Source organism: Mustela putorius, unplaced genomic scaffold, assembly GCF_011764305.1.
Source record: "Mustela putorius furo isolate JIRA1106 unplaced genomic scaffold, ASM1176430v1.1 tig00003909_pilon_pilon_pilon, whole genome shotgun sequence".
Classification (NCBI taxonomy): domain Eukaryota; kingdom Metazoa; phylum Chordata; class Mammalia; order Carnivora; family Mustelidae; genus Mustela; species Mustela putorius.
Window position 1 is genome coordinate 13,268,552 of NW_025422057.1, and position 25,375 is coordinate 13,293,926.

General features: G+C 35.4%; 1 protein-coding gene across 1 annotated transcript in view; it reads left to right on the top strand.

The window, feature by feature from the left end:
* PDZD8 (PDZ domain containing 8) overlaps positions 1–25,375 on the top strand; it is a 75,294-nt gene that overhangs the window by 24,181 nt on the left and 25,738 nt on the right. The window contains exons 2-3 of the mRNA XM_013055668.2: positions 347–472; positions 16,310–16,412. Of these exons, the coding sequence (XP_012911122.2) occupies positions 347–472; positions 16,310–16,412 (229 nt within the window). The remainder of the gene's footprint in view (positions 1–346; positions 473–16,309; positions 16,413–25,375) is intronic.

The window sequence follows — 25,375 nt, forward strand, 5'->3', positions numbered from 1 at the left end:
CACAAGTTTCAGGGCCTAATGGTGGTCTTTTGATTTTCTTTTTGTTTTTTATAAGTGTCGTGCCTTGTCAGTGAAGGAATGCCAAAAAAAAAAAAAAAAAAGAAAAGAAAGAAAGAAAACAAAACAACAACAACAACTAAAAAAAAAACTACAGGAGGGCTGGGTGCCATAGAGGAGATACCATCCACTGCCAGTTGTAGGGGAACAGGTATGATAGGCTTTGGATTTTTAAAGCTCATGCAGTATTAGGTTTTTGTTTTATGTTTCAGGTAGGTTTTGTTACTACTACTCTTTAAACTGTGGTGTTCATTGTCCAAAAATTTAGACTTATCTTTACTTTCCTCAGGTTTAAGCCGTTTTTTCCATTCCAAACTTCGCCAGGATTTGAAGAAGATGAAGAAGAGCAAATCCATATACAACAATGGGCACTTACTGAAGGCCGCCTTAAAGTTACATTGTTAGAATGTAGCAGGTATGTTCTTTGTTTCCTCATTGCTACATTATGGAGGAAAAGTGCAGTGAAAATATATTTAAGCATGTTTGTGTTTATTTATTACATATGATCTATAAATCTTTAATCATAAATTTTATAAAACTTGTCCTTTCCAGAACAAGTATAAAATATAAACCATATTTTAGAAAGCATTCTAATGGAGAGGATCGTTTGTTCCTCAGTAATTTCTAAACTTGTTAGATGCTTTATGCTCTTTTGGCATATTTCTAATTTACTAACCATTGGTGAGCTGTTTATAGTATAATATTTTTGAGACTTGTATGTGATAATTGGAAATACCAATTAGAAATATTTAGAGACCTCTGTGATTCTTAAAATTTTAGAGCTGAAAGGGATCTCAGAAATAATCTTGCCCAGCCTCCTTATTTTACTTTGCTTGCCCTGTAGTCTAAACTGTGTTCATTATCTTGCTTAAACTACTTACTGCGCTAACCTTCTTACTTTTCTAATACTGGTTAACAATATAATCACCAGAACTAACTTTTTAAAATGCAAACCTTCTTGTCACTTTCCTGTTTACTTTCATGGCTTCCCTGTTACTAAAATATAGACCCAAATCCTTGCTGTGGCCTGCATGCAACTCTTGCCCCTGGATTCTTGGTCCTCTCGATCCCTCACTCATAGTGCCTCAGCCACATGAGCTTTCCAAAAGGAAGATGTTGGCAAACTTTCTTTCTCAAGGATCAGAGATAGTAAATATTTTAGGCTTTATGATTCACACAGTCTCTGTTGCTCAGCCATATAATATAAAAGCAGTCATAGATAGTACATGGTATAGCTGTGTACCCATAAAACTGTACATAGGAATTTCATAATTTTTATGTGTCATAAAATATTCTTTTAATTTTTTTCAATCATTTTAAAAATGTAAAAATCTTTGGTAGTTCATAGGCTATGCAAGAACAAGCAGGGGGCTGGATGTGGCCCATGGAGCAGAGTTCACTATTCCCTGCCTTAGATATTTTACCATACCAAGCTTCTTGTCTTGACTCCCCACTGTTTTCCAGGCTGAAGGCCCTACCCCATTTTGTGCTTCTTGAAACCAGACTTCCTTGAGCCACTTCAGTAGCTGCCTCTCTAATGCGTCTCCTGATTATTTCAAGTATACTGTCCTTGTGCTACATTTCTATGACTCTTGCTTGTACCACTTATTTGGTTCTTATCACTTCTATTTTTATTTCCAGCCCATAATAAAAACAAGTGCCTGGGTACACAGTTATATGTTGTACCTAATATATTTGTGTCCTTGCTAATAGGTTAATTTTAAGCATACTAATAGTGTGCTAAAGATTTTTTTGTTTTGTCTTGTAGTGATTCAGTATTGTACATCCTCGTGTCAGAAAGACTGAAAAGGAATTCTTTTAGCAAAGAAAGATTAAATATGCTGTAGATTCTGTAAAAGGGACTGTAGTATACAGTAAAATAACATATATAGTAAAAACACAGCTCTACACAAGTCTGAATTTGAATTGGCTAAAGATAATATGGTATGTAAGCATGAGTATTAAATATCTAATTATAATTAGGGTTTGTCATATTAACATTGGGAAGGACATTTTTCAAGTGATCTGTGTCTAAGGAAATTTTGACCAGATCTTTCTTTTTTTCTTTCAGTTAATTTTCTTGTAGATTCACATTTCTTGTAGACTCACAATCATACCATTGGATTATCTTTTCCAAAATAGTCATAGCAACTTTTAAACATTGAAAGGGCAATTTTGGACAAAATTTCTTAACTCTCCTGTATCTACCTAGTCATCTACCCTTTCCCAAACCTTCAAAGATAGCCTTGAAGGAGATTTATTATTCATTTATTCAGCATACATTTGTTTACTATGATGTAGATGATGTGTAATAAAGAGGTAATGTGCTAGGAATTTTTATTTATTTCTATTTAATTTTTAAAGATTTTATTCATTTGGGAGAGAGAGAGAGCACAAACAGGGGGAGAGGCAGAGGGAGGAGAAACAGACTCCTTGCTAAGGTGGAAGCCTGACATGGGACTCGATCCCAGGACCCAGAGATCATGACCTGAGCTGAAGGCAGACACTTAACCATCTGAACCACCCAGGTGACCCCCCAACTCTTTTTTTTTTTTTTTTTAGATTTTATTTATTCATTTGAGAGTGTGCTAGGGATTTTTAAAAACTAGTTCTTTTGCTTTAATGTTGCTGGTGAGGTTATAGATTGATTATATGTCTGTTGGTTGTGGCTATTTAACTATAGCTATTGTTGTCTCTTTTGTTCACCATTCTTTTGCTTTATCTGAGATACTGCTTGCTTAAAGCTTTGCTATCAGCCTTGAGCCAAAGAGCTCATGAAGGCACTGAGCAAGTGTAGTCAGGCATTATTTAGGCCGTGTTGGATTGAGATAGCTGGTACAAAGAAAAGCATTACAGTGTGTGTTTGTATCTTACTTTGTTTTAATGAAGAACTGTGTGATGAATCTCTGAAAGAACACATGAGAAACCAGTAAAAATTCTTACAGGGTATAAGAGAGGGAACTGGATTGATGATGGACGGGGGGTGAAGGTGAGAGTCAGACTTTTCACTATAAACTTTTATCTTGTTTGATTTTTGTTACTGTATCACTGGTCAAAAGATTAGTAAGTAAAGACCACTATTTCTAGGGATTTGATACAGAAAGCATGGACAATAGTTCTTAAGTCTCTCACATTTCTCAAAGTTGAAGGGGAAAGCAGGGACAATAGTCTGTTCCTAAGTTCCTTTTGTAAACTTGGGAGGAAGCAGACTAGTTTTCCAGTCACTATCCTTATAAACCCAGCCATGTAAAGTTACCTAGTATTGTGGTGCTTTGTTATTTTCACACAATTTAAGGATTACTTAAAATTGCTTATGAAGGAAAGAATAAATTGCTGTTTTCTACTCATCTCTGCCCTTTTTGTCTTCGAATTGAATTCTAAACATTCTTTTCATATTCTTCTCATTAAAATCTTACTTATAGAAGCGCCTGGGTGGCTCATTCAGTTGGGCATCTGCCTTTAGCTCAGGTCATGATCCCAGGGTCCTGGAATCAAGCCCCACACTGGGCTCCCTGCTCCGTGGGGAGCCTGCTTCTCCCTCTCCCTCTGCCTGCCACTCCCCCTGTGCTCTCTTTCTCTGTCAAATAAATCAGTAAAGTCTTTTAAAAAATAAACAAATAAAAGAACGGGTTGACTTACCACACCTTAAAAAAAAATCTTATTTACATTGTTTTTCTTCTAAATGTTTTTCTTAATATAAAAAGTAGAACTCTCAGGTCAGATAGAGTCCAAATTTGTATTATTTAAACTAAAAAGGACATTTTATTATAATCTAAGCATTTATATTTAAGTAATTTTTCCTGCTCCTGAATGTACTCTGATCTTGTGTGATATATTGTAAACTCTAAAGCAGAAAAAAAGTGACACTGTAAGGAAAGTGGAAGAAAAAATAAGTGCCCTCTTTTCAAAGGGAGGACAAAAAAAAAATGCTTATTATTTCAATTTTGGAAACTTAAAGGTTTAAGACTCTTGAGATATTTGTTACCATGATTACTTCATTTAGTGATACGAAAAGGTTTGAGGCAAATAGAAGATAATTATTGAATGATCAAATTTTTAAGAGAACATAAACGTTTTTTTATAGATTATTTATGGGCTGCCTGGGTGGCTTAGTGGGTTAAGCCTCTGCCTTCGGCTCAGGTCATGATCTCAGGTCCTGAGATCAAGCCCCGCATCAGGCTCTGTTCAGCAGGGAGCCTGTTTTCCCCTCTCTCCACCGGCTGCTCTCTACCAGCTGCTCTATCTACTTGTGATCTCTCTCTCTCTCTGTCAAATAAATAAATAAATAAAATAAAGATTTATTTATATTTTAGAGAAGGGAGAGCATGTGCTGAGAGGAGGGACAGAGGGAGAGAATCTTCAAGCAGACTCCCAGCAGAGTACAGAGCTCAGTCTTGGGGTTCAGTTCCATGACCCATGAGATCGTGACCTGACGTTCAACCCACTGAGCCACCTAGGCCCCGAAGAACATAAATATTTAAAGCTAAAAAATTTCTGTGGACCATATGTATGTGGATAAATTTATTTTGAATTAGCATGCTGTCATGAGAAAAGTTTCCTGGGTTTTTAGCATTTAGACATACATATTCACATTCTCTAGGTGAAAAGAGACCTACATGTTCAAGTTATTATAACAGCATATGTGTCATTTAGCATTGTTAATAGTTTTAGGTTAACATTCTTAGAAATGCTTATTTCTTAGTCATGTAAAACTTGTCCTTGAATTGGTAAAAATAATGGAAATTTAGTAATTTTTTCCCAAATCCATAAAATAAAACATCAAACTCATTATCCCCAGACAACCATAGTTCTCTGTGAGGATTTCTTTTTCTTTCTTAAGCTTTTTAATTTGGAGTAATGACTGTGTTTGAGGACTTTTTTTTTTAACTTTATTTTAGTATAGTTTCATACTTAGAGTCTGCCTGAAGATTTTTATCAAACTTACCTGTTGTAAGGCTTTAAAATGCATTTTGCCAATGAGGAATAAAATCAGAAGTATCCAAGAAAATACTGAAGTTATGGAAATAATGAAGTGGAAATAATACTGGCATTTGAGTTAGAAAGTGCTGTGTTCATATCCTAGTCATGTGCTCTTACTTCTGTATGTCTTTAGACAAGTTGTGCCTCTCTAGAATAGGCAAGGATGCTTGCTGCCTTGTTGGTAATTGTGATCAGAGATAGGTACATAACTCCTCAGTGCCTGCTGCATACTAAGCCTTTGATAGGGTCGCCTCTTTTTTTTTTTTTTTAAGATTTTTATTTATTTATTACTTTGAGAACCATTGCACAAGCTACAGGGTGGATAGGAACAGAGGGAGAGGGACAGGCAGACTCTGCTGAGCGAGGAGTGCAATGCAGGGCTTGATTCCACAACCCTGAGGTCATAACCTGAGCTGAAATCAAGAATGACATGCTCATCTGACCAGGCCACCCAGGAGCCCCAGTAGTCTCTATTATTATGCCTTAATATAATCATAGTATTTATCAAGAAGAAAACAAATCTTTAAACAAAAGTATATTTTTCTTTGCATATTTGGTTGTGAGAACTGGAAATTTTTTTTTAAGATTTTATTTATTTGAGAGAAAGCACAAGTTGGCAGAGGGAGAGGGAGAAGCAGACTCCCTGCTGAGCTGGGATCCTGATGCAGGACTTGATCCCAGAACCCTGAGATCATGACACAAGCTGAAAGTAGACACTTAACTGATGGACCCACCCAGGTGCCCCCTGGAATTTGAATTTTATTACTTTAGAAGGGTCTCACATGTAAAGGGAAGTTATTTTCTGATTATCTAAAATACAGTTTTGAGTTTCCCAGTTACAATCTTGGCAGCAATAACAGAAATTTCCTTGTAAAAATTGGTTTTAACAGTTTGTTAAATTTTTTTTAAAAAGTCATTCTGGATTTTTTTGCATGAACTAAAACTGATTTTTTTAACCATAGATGAACTCAGTTGCTGTATTCATAGCACTGCTATTAGAAGACTAAATTATTTCACATTTGTGCTATAATCACATTTTTAGATTATTTTTAGATTTACAGTTTATCTCATAAATTATATTCCATCTTAGAAGATTTGAGTATTTTGCAGAGAAAATATATGCCCATGTACAGTTAAATAGAAGATAAATTACATAAAAAATAACCATATAGAGAAGAAAAGATCAATTTTCTGGCAGCAAAGGAAACTTGATGGATTACTTAGCTCTTATTTTCTGGTATACTGTACATATTCTCCAGGGGAAAAGAAATTCTGGCACCAAATTCTAGATGGGATTTGTCATATACATCTTTATGTTAAAAGACATTGATGTAATAGATACATTTTCTTTTTTTTTTTTTTTGGTTTATTTTATCAACCAGTTATATATTAAACAAACTAAGATTGTATTTGGTAAAGGCAAAGCCTATGAAATTTTATTGTTTGAGAATTCTACTCCAAAGCAGTATATTTAGGATAGCCTGTCCTAATTAGAGATAGGAGATTCTAATTAAGGTCAGTTCTTCACTGAGTCAAACTGTTCTAAAGTCTGTGTTTTGTCAGTAGTTCCTTTTAAGTATTTTGTTTTACTGGTTTTCAAAAATACATTATTTAAAAATTTTTCAGATGTTAACACGAAGACAGAAAACCACAGAAGCTGACGTTCTATTCTATTACCAGGAGTCTTCCCTTATTTCCCAATTATTTGTTACCAGCATGGATGCATGGATTCCTTTCTTTTTTTTTTTTCTTTACTCTCCTTAACTATTTTGATGCCTAAGTTTTCCTAAATTTGGCCTCTAAGAGCTTCTTCAAACTGGCTCCTTAATGCTGCATCTGACATAAACTTGTCTTTTTTCTCTTTTTTTGATTTTTTTTTTAAAGGTCTTTACCACTTTGTGGTATAACAGCTGTTCTAGGATCATTTTGTATCTTATCTGTCACACTCCTAGAATCAGCTATTTTTTTCCAAAAAGCCTTAGTTCCTTTTGATAGAAAATAATACTAAAAATCAAGGTCTGGTGTTGGGTGTATTTATTTCTACTCATATATAATCATAGGCCCTTTTACTGGACAGTTAGCAAATACATACATGTGTAGACACTTACAGGTATATGATATATATGACACATACATATTTTAGAAATCATGAATTGACCCAATATTTCCAATTACAGTTCATTCTTATAGGGTTGTTTTTTGCTCCTTTCATATTTATGTCCCTTGAACCCTGACTCCCAGTAGCATCACCAGTTTACTCATTTGCTTAATCCCATAATACCTCTCAGATAGTTCCAGAATTGCTTTGTCTATATAAGTAGAGAAAACATACTTATGAAAAAAAAAATCAGGATTTATTCTCAGTTCTCACCTACTCTACCCAAGATTAAGGGTATATGGTCAAGTACTATAGTCATGAATTAGAGTAATTCTCCCCTTAAGTGTTTTATGTGATTCATTTGAAATATAGCTGGGTTTATTTTTTTCTGTTTGGTTTCAGTGTCCCACCCTCCCTCCCCTGACTTTCCATCCTTATTGATTCTTATTTTAATATGTGGGGTGTTAACATACTTCCAAAACTATACAAAAACTTATATAGACAGTCCTTACTCCACATGGAACTATGTTAACCAAAACCCTGCATATCAGAACAATGCAAAGCAGGGACAGAGTTCTCATATGTTGTAACTCAAAGCAAGGACTGCCTGTACAGTCATTCCGATCTTCTTCATCTTCACTGATTCTTTTAGTCTAGTTCTGTTTATTACTGAATGAAAGTGTGTTTGAATCTTCAAGCAGGACTATGAATTTATCTCTTTTTTTTAGTTTTGTTATTAGGTGCATAATTGTTCTTGATATACTGACCCTTTTGCCTTTACAAAGGGTCCTTTTTTGTTTCATAATATTTCTTGTCTTAATATTTATTTTGTTTAAATTGGTAAAGCTGTTACACTTTTCTTATGTTTGTTTATTTTTTGTTTATTGTTTGTATGGTTTCTATTTTTCTTCCTACAGGTTTTTACTTTCAGTCTTTTTGTGTTTTTATGTTTAGATATAAATGGTTCTTTTTTTTTTTTTTAAGATTTTATTTATTTATTTGATGGAGATCACAAGTAGGCAGAGAGGCAGGCAGAGAGAGAGAGAGGAGGAAGCAGGTTTCCTGCTAAGCAGAGAGCCTAATGTGGGGCTCGATCCCAGGACTCTGGGATCACAACCTGAGCCAAAGGCAGAGGCTTTAACCCACTGAGCCACCCAGGCGCCCCATAAATGGTTTTTTTATGTGTAGTCTAACAATCTCTGCCTTTTCATCAGAGTGTTTAGTTCATTTACATTTAATGTAATGATTAAGTTATATTTAGGTCTGTCATTTTGCCATTTATTTTTTGTCTTATTTGTTTGGTTCAATTTGGTTTTTTGCTCCTCTGTCCCTTCTCTCTGTTCTTCCTGTTTTGTAAATCAAATATTTTTAGAATTTAGACTTGACACAGACCTTCAGTTTGTAAAAAGTATCTTCAATATCTCTGAAACACGATAAAGTGAAGCACAATAAAAGGAGCTATTCTGTATTCAGGGAGACAGCTTCAAGGTGACAGTTTGATAAAAGGAATCAATCCTCTAATAGCACTATGTCCATATTATATAGCAAAATGTGGAGAAGCCTGTTAACATTATGGATTTTGAAATTCATTTACAGGACAAGCTGGTTTAGAAGTTGCAATTTCTACCTTGCATTGGTTTGTGAATCCTTCATTTAGCTTATAGTAATGTTTGATTGCATTCACTTGGTAACTTTTTTCTCTAATGCTAACTTTTAAAAAAATTTTTTTCTCTGAAGCAAAGAAGGCTAAATCTTAACCTTTTTTTCTCCCTGAGTAGTTGATAAATGGATGTTGTTATATTATCTGCATTTACTTTAGTGTTTGATATTTTATCTTTTTTAAAAAGGGCAAACATCTAGCAAAATTTGAAGATATTTGGGAGCATGATTCTGCAAATACTTACATTGTTATTAATAGCATTTATTATCTGCAATATATAATAAGTAGTAGGCACTTTACATTAAATATTTCCAGCTCTCAGAATATCTTTACGAAATTAGTATTATTATATCTATTTTATAGATGATGAACTGATGTTTATTATTACTTGCCCAACACACCCTATCTAGAATTTGAACCTAGGTTTTTCTGACTCCAAAATCCCACATTCTGTTATCTTTATATCCTTTAAAAAATATATTATCAAGGAAAAATCTAGCCCTAAAATATTTCATTTTATGTTAGAAATATATAAGATTTGGAAATTTTTTACCTATTTGAGGACAGGTCATTATTTTTTAAATGTTACTTGGGAAAGATCTTGTGAACTAATAATGAAGTGTCATTTAGATGAAGGCCAAAATCTTTCCTTCATGGAAATTAGCTCAAATATGAGACATTTAAATTTGTATGAATGATGTTGAAAACTGGGAGGAATTACTTGGAATTGTTGTTGAATATTATCCCTTCAGGTTTTAAAGCTACATACATCTATAACAATAAAGGTCTGTAACTCTGAATTTAATATAACCCTATCAGATGATCTGAATTCCAATAGAGATCTTGAGACTACACCTGTATTTATTAGCTGCTGCAGTTCTTCTCAGGGAGAAAAAAAAAGTTATTTTCTTAGTTTCTATACATTTCTCTAGGCTATAGTTAAATAACCCTCCCTATAATTAGGATACTTTTGACTATAAGCAGATTTTTCAGAAGATTGCAAATTTGGAATTCATCTGTCCTTGGTTTCTCTTTTCGTCCCCTAGCTCCTCTTCCCTAAAGTTACTGTGTTGGAAAAGAGTATTGTTTATTTTGCAGTTGCATATATCCACTGCTATTTTATATAGCAAAACAACTGTTTAATTCCTCTGATTTCTGAATTGTAAATGAATTTAAGAAAATTAAATCGTAATTAGCTGACATAGAAACAAAGCTGTGTTTTAAAATGCCAAATTCTAAAATTCTTTAAATGTGATGTTAGTATGCTATTTACTCATATATGATACCTATAACAAAAGTAAAGTGAACTATAAAATGAATTGTGGCCAGAACATAGAATTCAGAAGAATGTTATATCTTTTAATTTTCCCTCTCTTTATACCATTATGCCATAACTGTCAATCAGTACTTTTGGGGTTTTTTATTTGTAGGTAGGATTGATGATAGTAACCAAAAGATAAATGCCTTTTCCCCCCTCTCCTTTTTCTATCAAATGTTCTTGAATTCATTCATCTCAATTTATGTGTAACCCAGACCTTCATTGACTAGCCATGTGTTCTTGGGTAAATTACCCAACCTCTCTGTGCCTTAATTTTTAAATCTGTAAATTAGGGTAATAACAGTACCTATCACATACAGTAATTATAAAAATTAAGTGAGATAATAAACGTAGAAGCTTTTAGAACTGCCCCCATGATAATTGTTAGCTGCCACCTCTGCTCCCAGTTCTTCTGTCACTACTACTATCACTTTGTATAAATAGTATAGTGAATACAGAAAAGTGGGAAATCCAGTGCCTATGCTCTAAAACTTAGAATGTAGTTGGGGCTAACAGACAAAAATAGATGTATATAAAAAAGCCAGCTATACAAGGCTGTCTGGTTTGAAATGAGACTGAGAGAATAAATATTATAGAAATTTAGGGCAAGGAAAAAATATTTTGGAGTTGAAGCTGCTGTGGAAAACCTCATGGATATGAAGACAGAAGGAAGGCAGATTTTAGAAAAAAAGCCAATAAGATAGTGTAGGTGATTCCATTATTATTATTTAACATAGCACTAGAAGTCTTTAGCATTAGTAATCAGACAACAACAACAACAAAAAAAGAAAAGGCATCCAAATCTGCAAGGAAGAGTCTGACTTTAACTATTCACAGATGACATGATACTCTATGTAGAAAACCCGTAAGATTACACACACACACACACACACACACACACACACAAAATGTTAGAACTAATACATGAATTCATCAGAGTCACAGGATATAAAATCAATATATGCAAATCTGTTGCATTTCTATACACCAGTAATGAAGCAGCAGAAAAAGAAATCAAAGAATCGATCCCATTTACAATTGCAACCAGAAACAATGAGAAACTTAGGCATAAACCTAACCAAAGAGGTAAAAGATGTGTATTCTGAAAACTATAAAACATTTATGAAAGAAATTGAAGAAGACACAAAAAAATGGCAAAACATGCTGATGGATTGGAAGAACATCTACACTACCCAAAGAGGTCTACACATTTAATGCCACGCCTATCAAAATACCACCAGCATTTTCACAGAGCTAGAGCAAACCTAAAATTCGGAACCACAGAAGACCCTGAATAGCCAAAGCAGTCCTGAAAAAGAAAAGCAGACTGGAGGCATCAACAATTCCAGACTTCAAGCTAGCTATGTAACAAGGCTATAGTCATCAAGCATTTTGGTACTGGCAAAAACCAGATGCATACATAGATCAGTGGAACAGAACAGAAAACCCAGAAATGAATCCACAACTATATGGTCAACTAATCTTCACAAAGCAGGAAAGAATAGCCAATGGAAAAAAGACAGTCTCTTCAACAAATGGTGTCAGGATAACTGGACAGCAGCATGCAGAAGAACGAAACTAGACCATTTTCTTATACCATACACAAAATTAAATTCAAAGTGGCTAAAAGACCTTAATGTGAGACAGGAATCCATCAAAATCCTTGAAAGGCAAGAACCTTTCAACCTTGGCTGTAACATCTTCTTACAAAATACATCTCTGGAGGCAAGGGAAACAAAAGCAAAAATGAACTATTGGGACTTCACCAAGATAAAAAGCTTATGCACATCAAAGGAAACAATCAACTAAAAGACATTCTGTGAAATGGGAGAAGATATTTACAAATGACCTGATAAGGGATAATATCCAAAATCTATAAAGAATGTATCAAACTCAACACCCAAGAAACAAAAATAGTCCAATTAGGAAATGGTCAGAAGACGTGAATTGACATTTTTTTAAAGAAAACATCCAGATGGCTAACAGACACATGAAAAGGTGCTCAGCATCACTCATCATCAGGGAAATACAGATCAAAACCACAATGAGCTACAACCTCACACCTGTCAGAATGGCTAAAATTAACAACAAAGACAACAACAGTTATTGACTATGGAGAGAGGCCAAATACCCATCACCTAATGAATGGAAAAGGAAAATGTAAGATAGATATATAGATATATATAGATGTAGATAGCAGTATTACTCAGCCATCAAAAAGAATTGAAATCTTGCCATTTGCAATGACATGCATGGAGCTAGAGTGTATTATGCTAAGCAAAATATGTCAGAGAAAGACAAATACCATGTGATTTCCCTCCTGTGAAATTTAAGGAACAAAACAGATGAACATTTGGAAGGGGGGAAAAAGAGGGAAGCAACCCATAAAAGATTCAGGATTCATAACTATAGAGAAAACTGAGGGATGTTGGAGGGAGGAAGGTGAGGGATGTACGTGGGTGATGGGCATTAAAGAGAGTACTTGTTAACGATGAGCACTGAGTGTTATCGATGAGCACTGGGTGAATCACTAAGTTTTCCTGAAACCAGTATTATACTATATGTTAAATACTAGAATTTAAATAAAAGTTTAAAACAAAAACAAAATATAATCATGTAGGTGACTGGGGAAAAAGCCAGTAAGGCAAAAGTGAAAGTTTGAATTTTCAGGGACCTGTCTGAGTGAAATTTAGATGTTTATGTGAAAAGTCAGGGCCAAATTTGCTAGCAGAAGACGTCCAAGGTAGTTATCCTTTAATCAGAGGGAAGTCACCAAAGGTATCTTGAAGGTAACATTAAGAACCACTTGTTTTAAGAAGTTTGTTATTTATAAGGTAGATTGGACAGAGAGAAAGGTTAAAGCCCCAGAGCCTAATTAAGAGGTGTTACAGGGTAAAGGTGAGTGCTTAAAAGGTATGGATCAGGGGGCGACCGGGTGGCTCAGTCGTTAAGCATCTGCCTTTGGCTCAGGTCATGATCCCAGGGTCCTGGGATCAAGCCCTGCATCAGGCTCCCTGTTCAGTGGGGTTTTGGGGAGGGTCCTGGGATCAAGCCCTGCATCAGGCTCCCTGCTTCTCCCTTTCCCACTCCCCCTGCTTGTGTTCCCTCTCTCACTGTGTCTCTCTCTGTCACATAAATAAAATAAAATCTTTAAAAAACTGATATGGATCAGTAGGGACAGAAAGAAAGGACAAATAGAATAACCAGGACAGGGTTTCCAGAGTGGCTGAATATGTGGATGGGTTTAGGTAGGGAGGCAAATGAACAAACTGTTAAAGATTTGAGTTGAATAAAATTGAGTCAAAATTGACTTTGATTTGATCATCAAGTATTGATTGTTTTTCTAGGTATTGGAAGTTATAAAGACCAAGACACAGCTACTGCCTTTCAGGACTAGTGGGAGAAATAGAGGTATTTTTTCAGAGGGTGATAAATGTGATTTTATGTATCTTTAGTAGTAGGATATGGTAGAGGTCCCTGTACAAGTGTTCTGTAAACTTGGGGTTTTAGAAGCAAAGCAGAAGAGAGGTGCAGGGTGGCTTAGTCAGTTGAGCTTCTGGCTCTTGTTTTCAGCTCAGGTCATGGTCTTGGGGTCATTAGATCAAACTCCAAGTTGGGCTCTGCACTCAGCGTGGAGCCTGCTTCGGATTCTCTCTCTCTCCCTCTGCCCATCCTCCCCCTCACGTGTGCACTTTCTCTCTCTCTCTCTCTCAAAATCTTTAAAAAAAAGAAGAAGAAGAAAATAAGTAAAGCAGGAAAAAGACAAGGACTGGACATTAGGTTTGGTTTTTGTCATAGACTAGAGAGTTGGGTTCTGAGTTAGGATGGTTTCAGAGGGAAGGGAGAGGGTAGTATAGGCCCTAAGCGTGTACAGGAGGAGGTCAGTTACGTTTGATTCAACTCACAGCCAGTGAGTTGATATTTGACTCCCTACAGGTGCAAGACTTCCTTCAAATTAATCATTTAAAAAAAAAAAAAGAAGAATTTTTATTTTTCTTTTCTGGTGTAAATTGAGATTCTTATAGAAGGGCACATTGAGAATTACTTTCCTTTTCTCAGTGGTTTGGTCTTGAGTCATATAAATTCTATCTCTTGATAGGTGGTGTTTGTGTTTATGTTTAACATGAGGTTCCAATATACTTTTGCCTTTAAAAAAGTTAACCTTTTGAACTTGGAAAGAACTTTCATAGAACTAATAATATCTCTTTCAGGAGACAGGGATCTAAAGACAATTTCCTTTGTCATTTTGTTCAGCAGTATGTACTCTTCCCCCTTTCAAAGTAGTATAGTAAAAAATTTCTGTACTGCTTCTTGCTTATTCAGCATATATTGAGTGTTCATTTGATTCTAAATATGTATTAGCCAGTGATTGTAACTGTGTATTTCTGGTGTTTATATAATCTGAATGTAAAGCCTTTGTTTAACTCAGGATTGAATTGTAAGTGGCATAGTCCCATTTATTTTTACCCCCTTTGGTACTTGTACATTTGCTTTTCAGTCTTAAACCATTGCCTAAGTCAGGGTCACAAAGATTCTCTTACATTTAGGTCTGTGACTCATTTTGAGTTAATCATTGTTAAGTTTTGTGTTATTCTTTTAAAAAAACATTAAAATGGTGTTATAAAAGTATGACAGAAGTATTATGGTTTCAGGGAAAGATTCTGATTAATGTGCTTTCTCATTCCTAAATCCTGAAGATTAATATATTTTGGGAATTGAGGAGCATTAGCTAGTGCCTACCCTTCTGTGCATGATAGTAAAGGCTTGTAGGTAGTTTACTCTTTTGAACAGATGGTGGCAGCAGAGCTTTGATGAATGAAAATTCTTTTTTCTAAACAATATTTTATAATTATGAATTTTAACTTTTTGGCAGTAGGCTGTTAAGCACTAAGTTTAAATTTACTTTTAAGATTAAAAACTATCTAAATTTAGAGTTGTTTTTGTCTTTGTTTTGCTCTGAGTTTATTCAGGTTTTTAGTTGATGAAGCCAGTTTGTGAAGTATGGACATGATTTGCTAGCAGTCTCCAACCTTAGGACACGGTTTTCTCATATTACTCTAATATGTTTTATTTACCTTTTTTTTTTTTTTAGATTTTATTTATTTATTTGACAGACAGAGATCACAAGGAGACAGAGATCACAAGGAGGCAGAGAGAGAGGAGGAAGCAGGCTCCCCGCCGAGCAGAGAGCCTGGCTCGATCCCAGGACTCTGGGATCATGACCTGAGCCTTAACCCACTAAGCCACCCAGGCGCCCCTCTTTTTTTCTTTCTTTTTTTTTTTTTTTATCTCACTTTTACCCCCATGATCTTTGTGTGGACATAAAATAACAGAGAAGTAGTCAAAATGTTGATTAACGCTAAAGCTATTCTCAAACTTACTCCTGAAATACATTGGTAGACTTATGTTCTGATTTAGAAGACCGGTAGTATGGAAGCTAGACATGTGGGTAATATTTTTTTCCTTCAATAATAAAACTGCTTACATCATCTCAAGATTGGGCCTGAGATTTCCTTTTTAGTTCTGAGTATTAAACAGTAAAATTAGGTGATGCAGGTATTCCTTGACAGTTGTTTTCAGGATAATAGAAATAGCAAACACTTGTGGAACACTTAGTGTCTGCTAGGTGCTGTACTAAATGTCTTGTATGCATTTACCTTCTTTTGTTCTCACAGCAGCTCTAAGTGGTATTATTTTTGCCCTGAATTTTTCAGAGAAGGAGATGGGTTTTGAGAAGTTAATTTGCCTAACTAAACACTATTAGATGAAGAAGTGTGTGGGTATGTTTATAAGTAACTATATTGTACTATCTTAAGTGTGTGTTTTTATAGGGATGGTATGGTACTATGTGTATCACTCTGCAACTAATTTTTTAAATTCAACAGTCTCATTCAAAGATCTGTAACTTTTGCTACTATCTATAGATGTCTGGTCAGTTTGTTTACCTCATGAATACATACTACTACTATCTGCTTGATTTCGTTGGGAAGGAAGTTTGTCCTGGAATTTCACCTAATTTTGGCTTTACTTCACTTTTCCACTAGAGGGTGTACTAAGTGTTTGACGTAATTTTTTTTCTGTTTCCAAAATTATAAATAGTAATGGAGTAGTTTATTATTTCTTGGTATTATAATCAGAATAATTTTATTGTGTATAACTGGTGTAATAGTCTCCCTGTTTTATTTTTATATTGCAGGTTACTCATTTTTGGATCCTATGACAGAGAGGCAAATATTCATTGTACACTCGAGTTGAGCAGTGGTGTTTGGGAAGAAAAACAAAGGAGTTCTATTAAGACGGTACAGTAGATTTGCATAGTTTTACATCTTTCTAAACTTTTGCGTTCTATAAACATACCTTTAATAATGTTTCTATATTTATAGAGTTATTTTTGTTCATGTCAAACAATTGTGAACAACTCTTATTTGTCTTAATGCAGCACAATAGTGAAAAAGTGAATCTCATAAAACTGTGGTGTTCAGATCACTTGCTTGCATTAGAAACCTTTTCTAATTTTCCTTCTAGAGCTTTAAAGTTATTTCACAGGGATAGAATTAGAAAGAATTCTAAACACCTTAGAGAGCAAGAAAATTTAGAGCCTTCTTTCATTGGGTAGATGTTTTATGAGTGCTTACCTTATACTAGGTGCTGTGTTAGATTCAGGAAACAGTCCAGAAAAAGAAAAGACCCTGATTTTATGGTGTTATCATGGGGTAGAGGTTTAGCATGAGGGTTAGAAGAAGAGAGAACTGTATGTTACAGGATGGAGATAGAAAATGACAATAAAAAAAAAAAAAAAAAAAGAAAATGACAATAAATGGGTAAACCAAAAAAGTGAAGGTAATTTCCAGAGATTGACAGATACTGTGAAAAAAATAGGATTATGATAGAACAGATTCTTCAAAGCTGGTGATAATAAGGAAAACCTCTAAAGAGATGACACTGGAGTACAGGATACCCCAGTTAGAATTTCAGATAAGTAGTGAATAATATTGTTTGTTTCAAGTATTTACCTAATTTTTATATGCTAAGTCTGACGACTGTTCACTAAGACAAGGCCTGAATTGTGAAGAGGAGCAAGCCACATGGGGAGTCTGGGGAAATGAGGCAGTGGAAGGCATTTCCAGCAAAGGCAGCAGCAGATGTGTGAGGGCGTGTGAGTTTGAGGAACAAAAAAGAAGGCTAGTATAGCGAGAGCATGATATGAGAGCTAGAGAGTCACGCTTAATCTTGTAAGGGGTTTCATTTCATTATTTGTGGTGGAAGAGTTTTAAGACATGATCTTGTGTACATTTTGCAGTAAATGTTCTGCTTGTATAGACAAAGGATTATAGAAGACAAGAGTAAACCTAGAGCAAGGTTGGTTAGGAGGCATTTAGGGGCATTATTGGTTAATGTAACTAGGTGGTAGCTGAGGAGATAGAAAAAAGAATGGATTTAGGCTATGCTTTTGGTGTATGAAGGACTTAGAGTTCTGGTTTCTTTTTTTTCCTTTTTTTAGTGTATTTTTTTCTTTTTAATGTCATGATTTCTTTTTTGATAAGAAGAAAGGAAACAAACAAACAAACAGTAACCTAAATTGCAAGATTGAAAAACTATAAAGACTTTTAAAATATTTTAAATGCTAGAATTAAAAAAAAAAAATAGTGCTTTGCTCTCAACATGTTTTAAGTAGACTTGGTTGGATTCTTTTGAGCCCTTAAATGAATAAAAATTGTCACTAGTTTTTGGTTAATTTGTTTCCAAAATGAGTTGGTAGTTTCTGAATATTCTGAATAAAAGTTTTAATAGTAATTATTATGTGCTTCTTGTGTTTTGCTTAAATCTAGTAGTCTATTAAAGATTTAGAGTGTTTATCAAAATTATCTACAGAATATCTATACTAAGCCCACGGTGTTTCACAATGGAAACAAGAGTTTCAGAATTTTATGGCTGAAGCAGGGGTGTTGGGGGCAGGCTATGTCCTAAAGGAACAATATCCCCTTTTTTTTAGATAATTTATTTCATTTATTAAGTATATACTGAAATATTATGGGTTTGGTGGTAATAAAATTCCAAGAGTGCTTCTTGGAACCTCCAAACCTTGCTGGAGTTACTTTTTAGTCTTTTGAAAAATAAGATCCATTTAGCACATCATTAGTTTTTTTGCAGGAATAAATTATAATTGTATTCTTTAAAGATGTATTTAAGAACCTAAATAGTTCATTGTTTCTATTACATTTAATTCTTGGTGGCACTAATAATATTAATAATAATTCTTTGTGGCAATATAGCCAGTTCTGTGATTATTATTTGTAGCAAATACTATTTCTCTATTATGTCTTCATTATGGTGAATATGTACTTCTGAACTATGCTACCTAGCTGTTTTATAGTAGTAATGATGTGCTTTTAGTATTTCTAAAATAACCTGTTATTCTTTGTAGCATCTTAAAAAGTAGTCACAGTTCTCAATTTTTAAAATAGGTCTGTAAGCATGTCTCCATGCTCTTGGAGAACATGACTTTTTTTTTTTTTTAATCGAACCACGTTTTATTTTTCTGAACTCCGAATTATCCGAAGGTAGAAACACATTTTTAGTATATTTACAAATAGGATGTGTACTTCAGTGGGATTTCTTCAATCCCCATATTTTAGAGAAGGTACTAGAGCTCTTTCTGGAATATCTAGGTTTAGGTATATATGTCAGACTTAGATGTATTCTAAATATCTGAGGTTATCTGTAATTCTGGTTGAGGATATTTTTATTTTTTATTTTTCTTATTATTAACATATAATGTATTATTTCCTTCAGGGTACATGTCTGTGATTCATCTTTTTTTTTTTTTTAACTTTTTTAATGGTAATGTGGTATTTGAATGTTCCTTTGACCCTAAATTGTTTCTAAATTAACATAATTCCTTTGTGTAATAACTGTTGTGAATATCCTTACAAAAAATTGAGTAGTATGAAATTCTTTTGGAATAAATAGAGTAATTTTGACCAGGGTGGGATAGTAGGGGGGAATAAAGCTGGAAAGGGAGGACAGGCCACAGAGTTTGAATTTATGGAAGTAGTAAAGAGCTATTAAAGATTTTGAGCACAAAATGAAATCTTGCCATTTGCAACAACGTGGATGGAACTAGAGCGTATCATGCTTAGCGAAATAAGTCAAGCAGAGAAAGACAACTATCATATGATCTCCCTGATATGAGGAAGTGGTGATACAACATGGAGGCTTAAGTGGGTAGAAGAAGAATAAATGAAATAAGATGGGATTGGGAGGGAGACAAACCATAAGTGACTCTTAATCTCACAAAACAAACTGAGGGTTGCCGGGGGGAGGGGTTTTGGGAGAAGGGGGTGGGATTATGGACATTGGGGAGGGTATGTGATTTGGTGAGTGCTGTGAAGTGTGTAAACCTGGTGATTCACAGACCTGTACCCCTGGGGATAAAAATATATGTTTATCAAAAATAAAAAATTTAAAAAAAAAAAGATTTTGAGCACAGGGATGACATGGTTAAAATAATGGTTTTTAGGAAAGTCTCCCATTTCTTTGGTGGTCATTCGTACCTCAGCTTTCTTTTAAGTTACATGTCAAACAATTTGAAACAATTCCTCAGAGGAATAAAATAACCAGTTTGTTCTGAATTACATGAATACATGAAAAAGCATTTTTGTTTTATCCAGGTATGAAATGGTCATAACTTGCCATTGCTAATGGCATTTTCAGTTTCCCTTGTTATATTTGCAGAAGTATGAGATTAGACAGCTTTAATATTTTACAGAAAAGGTTAGTAAGACTTTAATCTTGAGTCACAATTTAGGTCTTCACATATGTCATAGGTAGTTTTGGAGAAGAATTCTAGGTTACTAATTACATCTGGTGTCAAAAATGTCAGCAGCAGTTAAGTGTCTCCAGGCATTAAATTACATAGGACTGAATTTAATAACTCTTGGGAGAAGAATTCATTGTGTTCTTTAGGACTACATAAAAGATTACAGAATAGGATTTGATCATTTGCAATATATTGCAAATTGGGATAGAAAAAAAGAACATCATTAAAAAATAAGTGTGTGAAGGTATTTGATGAGTTTAGAAGCTATCTGTATAAATACAGTTTTCAGGCTTAGAATAATTTTTTAAATGTTGAAATTCATTCAGTGAAGAGAGCCACTAATTTCAGTGAATATGTAGAATGAAAGAAACTTAAGTCTTTCCATATTTTAAATGTGTCTTTGAGTCTTTAAAGCATTATAGTGTATCTTATGTTGCTGATAGTGGAAGATCATTAATAATAACAATAGATGAAAAAGCTTTAGGGACACCTGGGTGGCTCAATGGATTAAGCATCTGCCTTTGGCTCAGGTGTCCTGGGATCCAGTCCCAGGTTGGGCTGCCTGCTCAGCAGGGAGTCTGCATTCCTTCTCCTCCTCCCTCTGCTTGTGCTCTATTTCTCACTTTCTTTCTTCCTCAAATATAAATAAATAAAATCTCAAAAAAAAAAAAAAAGAAAGAAAGAAAAGAAAAGCTTTAAGTTTGTAGTGTTGGCATAAATGTTGGGAGGTGGAGATGGAACAGTCTTAATGCCTTAGCTGCAAGTATTAGCAAAACCAAGTGAATAGTGGTTTAAGCAAGAAAAAGACTTATCTTGTATGAGAAGCTGTGAGTTAGGATGGCAGCTCAGTGATACTCTAGGCACAGAGCCTTGGCTCTTAACTGGCTTCCTCCTCCATCACCCCTAGTGTGGGATTTTTATCCTCATAACTGCAAGATGTCTAATGCACCCTGGGTATCCACCTTTCAAGAAAAAAAGTAATGTTGGGGCACATGGGGTGGCTCTGTCAGTTAAGAGTCTGCCTTCAGCTCAGGTCATGATCTCAGGGTCCTGGGATCAAGCCCCACATCAGGCTCCCTGCTCAGGAGGGAATCTGCTTCTCCCTCTCCCTCTGCTCCTTCTCTCTCTCTCTCTCTCAAATGAAATCTTTAAAGAAAAAAATCAAAAGCAGGGGTGAGGTCTAAAGCATGCCAAATGCACATGTCAGCCGGGTTTTGTCCTTTTTAAATGCTTTCCTGGATGGTCCCAGGGATCCACTTGTATCCATTGGCTAGAACTGAGTCACTCAGTGTCCCCAACAGCAAGGAACTACAGAGAATCACTTTAGTTTTTTAGGCTTTGTAGAGTAGAAGGCACAGGTGAAGGTTATGAATGCAGTTTAGGTGCCCAGCCCACGGTCTTCTATCAGAAAATCTTCAAATCTGTCTGAGGACTTATTTTTAAGGGAATTTTTCTTATATATTGGGATGTAAGTGAGTAATTGAAAAGAATATGGATTTCTTCCTGTTTTGAAATGGACAAATAAATAGAAAGGGAGATTCTGGAACAGTTGTGTGTTCAGTAAAAATGGAAGCTCTTCATGTCTTAAGGAACCCAATGTGCAGGCTCCCAAGGGAACTGTGGTTAAAGACATTAGGAGATGTAATGATATTTCAGATCTTCCTGAAAGATAAGAAGTAATAAATCCCTGAAGAGTGTTTTGCTGACATTTGGGGAGAATCCATAAATGATAATTTCGAACTCTTAATCAGAATGAATATATTCAGAGGGTTATATGGTGTCCATTGGTAATGCGCAGTTGGCAACTGCTATAAGAAAGGCTTTAGAGAGGGTCAGCCATACCACAGATTGTGAAGTCAGAAGAATTCACCTCCTAGATTCTAGATTTGATCTGTTTTGACCTGAGTTGTACTTTTTCTTCATTGCTACTTCCCAATCAAAAACCTCAGTTTTTTTAAGGGATCTGATTCTAAAAGATAAATAATTTGTATCAGGCTTCCTCAGTTTTCTTCTTAAACATACCCTTAAAATTAAAGAGGCATCTGAGGAAATGATCCCAATTTTCAAAGAACTGTAAGTATGAGAGAGGCATGGGAACCAAATATATAACATGAGTCTGTGAAATACTTTGCCCAGATAAAAAGAGCCAAAGGCTTTTGCCTATAGGATCTGACCTTGTTCCATTAAATCCCACTACTCTAACAAAGATTGGACTGAGTGGTGTTCTAATAATTAGAAGACATTTGAGAGTGGTAGTAGTGGAATCAGTGTAGAGCAGAGGCAAGGAGACCTCTAAAACTCAGGAGATGGGATCTGAGTGGAAGGATGACCTTCATAATAAAATGAGCCATGCTCAGTTGCCCAAGATTGAGCCTGATTCGGAGGCAATCTGCCTTATTATAGATTACAGTGAGTCTCCCTATACTTTCAAAGTAAAGGTTGAGGCAGCTGAATCCAGGAAACACTTGGTAGAGGGACCGTAATCAGTTGAAAGAAAATACAGTTAATAGGGAACTCATTCCCTGCTTAATCTAATATTACAGTGCTAAACAGCCGTATAGAAGAAATGGAAATAGTAAATGTGTTTCAACTTTCAGAAAGTTTTTGATGAAGAACCATACGAAAGGTTCCTAAATTATTTCTTTAGCAGATATCTGTATCCTTTGTTACAGATAGAGCTGCCTTAAGGATAAAGATGACCAGGTATAATATCTGGAGTGATTGAGTCTAGGACTTTGATCAGTTTTCACAAATTAGCTGAAAACACACTATCCAATGGAAATAAATAGTACACCATTATGTGATTTTAAGTTATCTTGTGGCTGCATTTAAAAAGTAAAAATAAATAAGTGAACTTAATTTGAGTAATGTTTTACTTGATCAGTATACCCAAAACATTGTTATTTCAACATATGATCTACATAAAAAGTGAGGAGTTGGGGATTTTTTTTTCCTTCTAAAGTCTTTGAAATCTGGTGCGTATTTTATAACACATCACAATTCATCCTAATCAGGTTTCAAGTGCTCAGTAGCCACATGTAGCTAGTAGCTATTCTACTGGACAGCACAAACCAAAAAGAAGGATGTACAATATAATATGCAGATTTACACATGGCACAAAACTTTTCTAAGATGCTCCCAAGTTAAGAGGAACAAAATGAAGAAAAAGCTCATAGGACTGTTGCATAAGAATTCAAAACTGTGCTTAAAGTATATGAGCTCTAGGATCCTTAAAGAAATAAATATGTCTTTGTGCCTCCAAACAAAAAATTTCAGCTTAACATGAGAGTGGTGTCACAAAATGAATACACTTATTTAAAAACCGTGAAATTCTCACAGAATTAATTATTTGTGCAATCCTGGTTTTTATAATACAAGTAATTTATGAGAGCTAGATAATGTGGGGAGAAAAAGGTAAAGTTAATATGGCAGTGAGATAGCCATATATAGATAAGTGAATGGGGAAAAGTTAGTGATCTTCAGCTAAAAATACAAAGGTAGGTGAATGATTAATGGAAGCATAAAAACACAAAAAAGAAACAAGATGATCAACAAATATACTGAGCAAGGAAATAGATCTTTAGGGCAATGAAAATAAATCATGTCCCTGATGGTTGATGATCAGATGATATAAATGCTAAAAGAAATTTACTTAAAAGGTCTTTGATAATTCTGCACACTGCCTACTTGCTGGTAGACTTTATAGGGAGACAAGTAATGCTATGTGTATTGTACCTAGTGGACACCCTGAAATGTCCCAGTTGTTCAGTCAGTGTCCTAGGAGGGTAAGTGGAGGATAAGTGATCATTTTGAAATACAAATCTGATCTTTCGGTTGCCTTCTTAAATTTCTCAATGGTTTCATGTAGCTCCTAGAATGAGACAAATTCTTTGATGTCCCCACAAAGCACTCCCTGGCCTGGCCTCTGTTTCTCCAGTCTTCTCTTCTACCCTTCCATTCGGCTTTAGCTATACTGACCATCTTTCACTCTTTCAGACGTGCCATACTCTGTGTACTACACAGCTTTTGAACATGCACACCCTTCCCCAGCCCCTTTTTCTACATGCATACTGTGCCTTTCCCCATTATTCAGATCTCTATGGCAACCCTTAGCTTGTTCACCTTTAGACACATTATTGGGCCTGAGCCCTGCACCATGTATGACAGGGCTGACCTCCACTGGCAGTTTTTCCAGGGCTTTAGTATCAGTTGACTCTCAGCTGTGTTTAACCCATGTGAAGTTCTGATGGGAAGTAGAAGTGGACTGGGGAAGCTGGGGTATTCTTCCTGTTCCCCTTGGCCTTGGACAACAAACATGTTTGGCAGCTATTATCTCTCCTCCAGGACTCTGTGCTTCTCCTAGGACAGACCCACTGTATTTCCTGCTTATGCTGGGTGCTCTATCATCTGGCTGGTTCTAAGACCAATTCCTCCCTCTGTTCTTCCAGCCTAAGGTTGGTAGCGACTTTTGCTAGTATCTGAGTCGCTCCACTGTCTCCTGTTTGGTTTTCAGTTTTATCATTGAGTAATCATTCCCCTATTTTGACGTACCGCTATTTCAAATACTAAGGTGTTTTCTGATCAAACCTTATCAAACCCTGGCTGATACTTCAACCAGTCATCATTCTTCTAGAAAACTTTGCCTAGTGAGCATAAGATACATTGGGAATATCTTTTTAAAAGATTTTTATTTATTTATTAAAGAGAGTGACAGAGAGAGAGTGGTGTGAGCACAGGAGCAGAGGGAGGGGCAGAGGGAAAGGGAGAAGCAGGCTCCCTGCCAAGCAGGGAGCCTGATGTGGACTTGATCCCAGTACCCTGGGATCACGACCTGAGCCAAAGGCAGACGTTTAACCAACTGAGCCACCTAGGTGTCCCAGGAATATTTCTCATAGTTGGGAATTCATACTTACATTTCTATGATAATTTGATTGGTGTTATCTTCACCAGTGTCTTTCTTTATCACAAACACTATGATTGTTTTTACTTATAGCAGTTGGCATTTAGTGGAAATTCAGTGAATGTTTTTGGGAATACTGAAAGTGCCTGACTAGCTGTGAGCCTCCATTTACCCTTGGACTTTTTTCTTCTAGACTTCTAGGTTTCAACATGCCTTAGTCACAAAATGAGATTTACTACCCAGTATTCCTTCTGTTTATAAAAGCCTAGTTTTAATATTTTTTTTAAGATTCTACTTATTTATTTGTCAGAGAGAGAGAGAACACAATCGGGGGTGCAGCAGGTGGAGGGAGAAGCAGGCTTCCCACCGAACATGGAGCCTGATCCAGGACTCAGTCCCAGGATTCCAGGATCATGACCTGAGCGGAAGGCAGGTGCTTAACCGACTGAGCCACTAGGGAGTCCCAAAAGCCTGGTTTTAGTTTACAAATATGGTACATAATGGTATAATGGCACTATTTAAAACATTAAAAGAACTTCCCA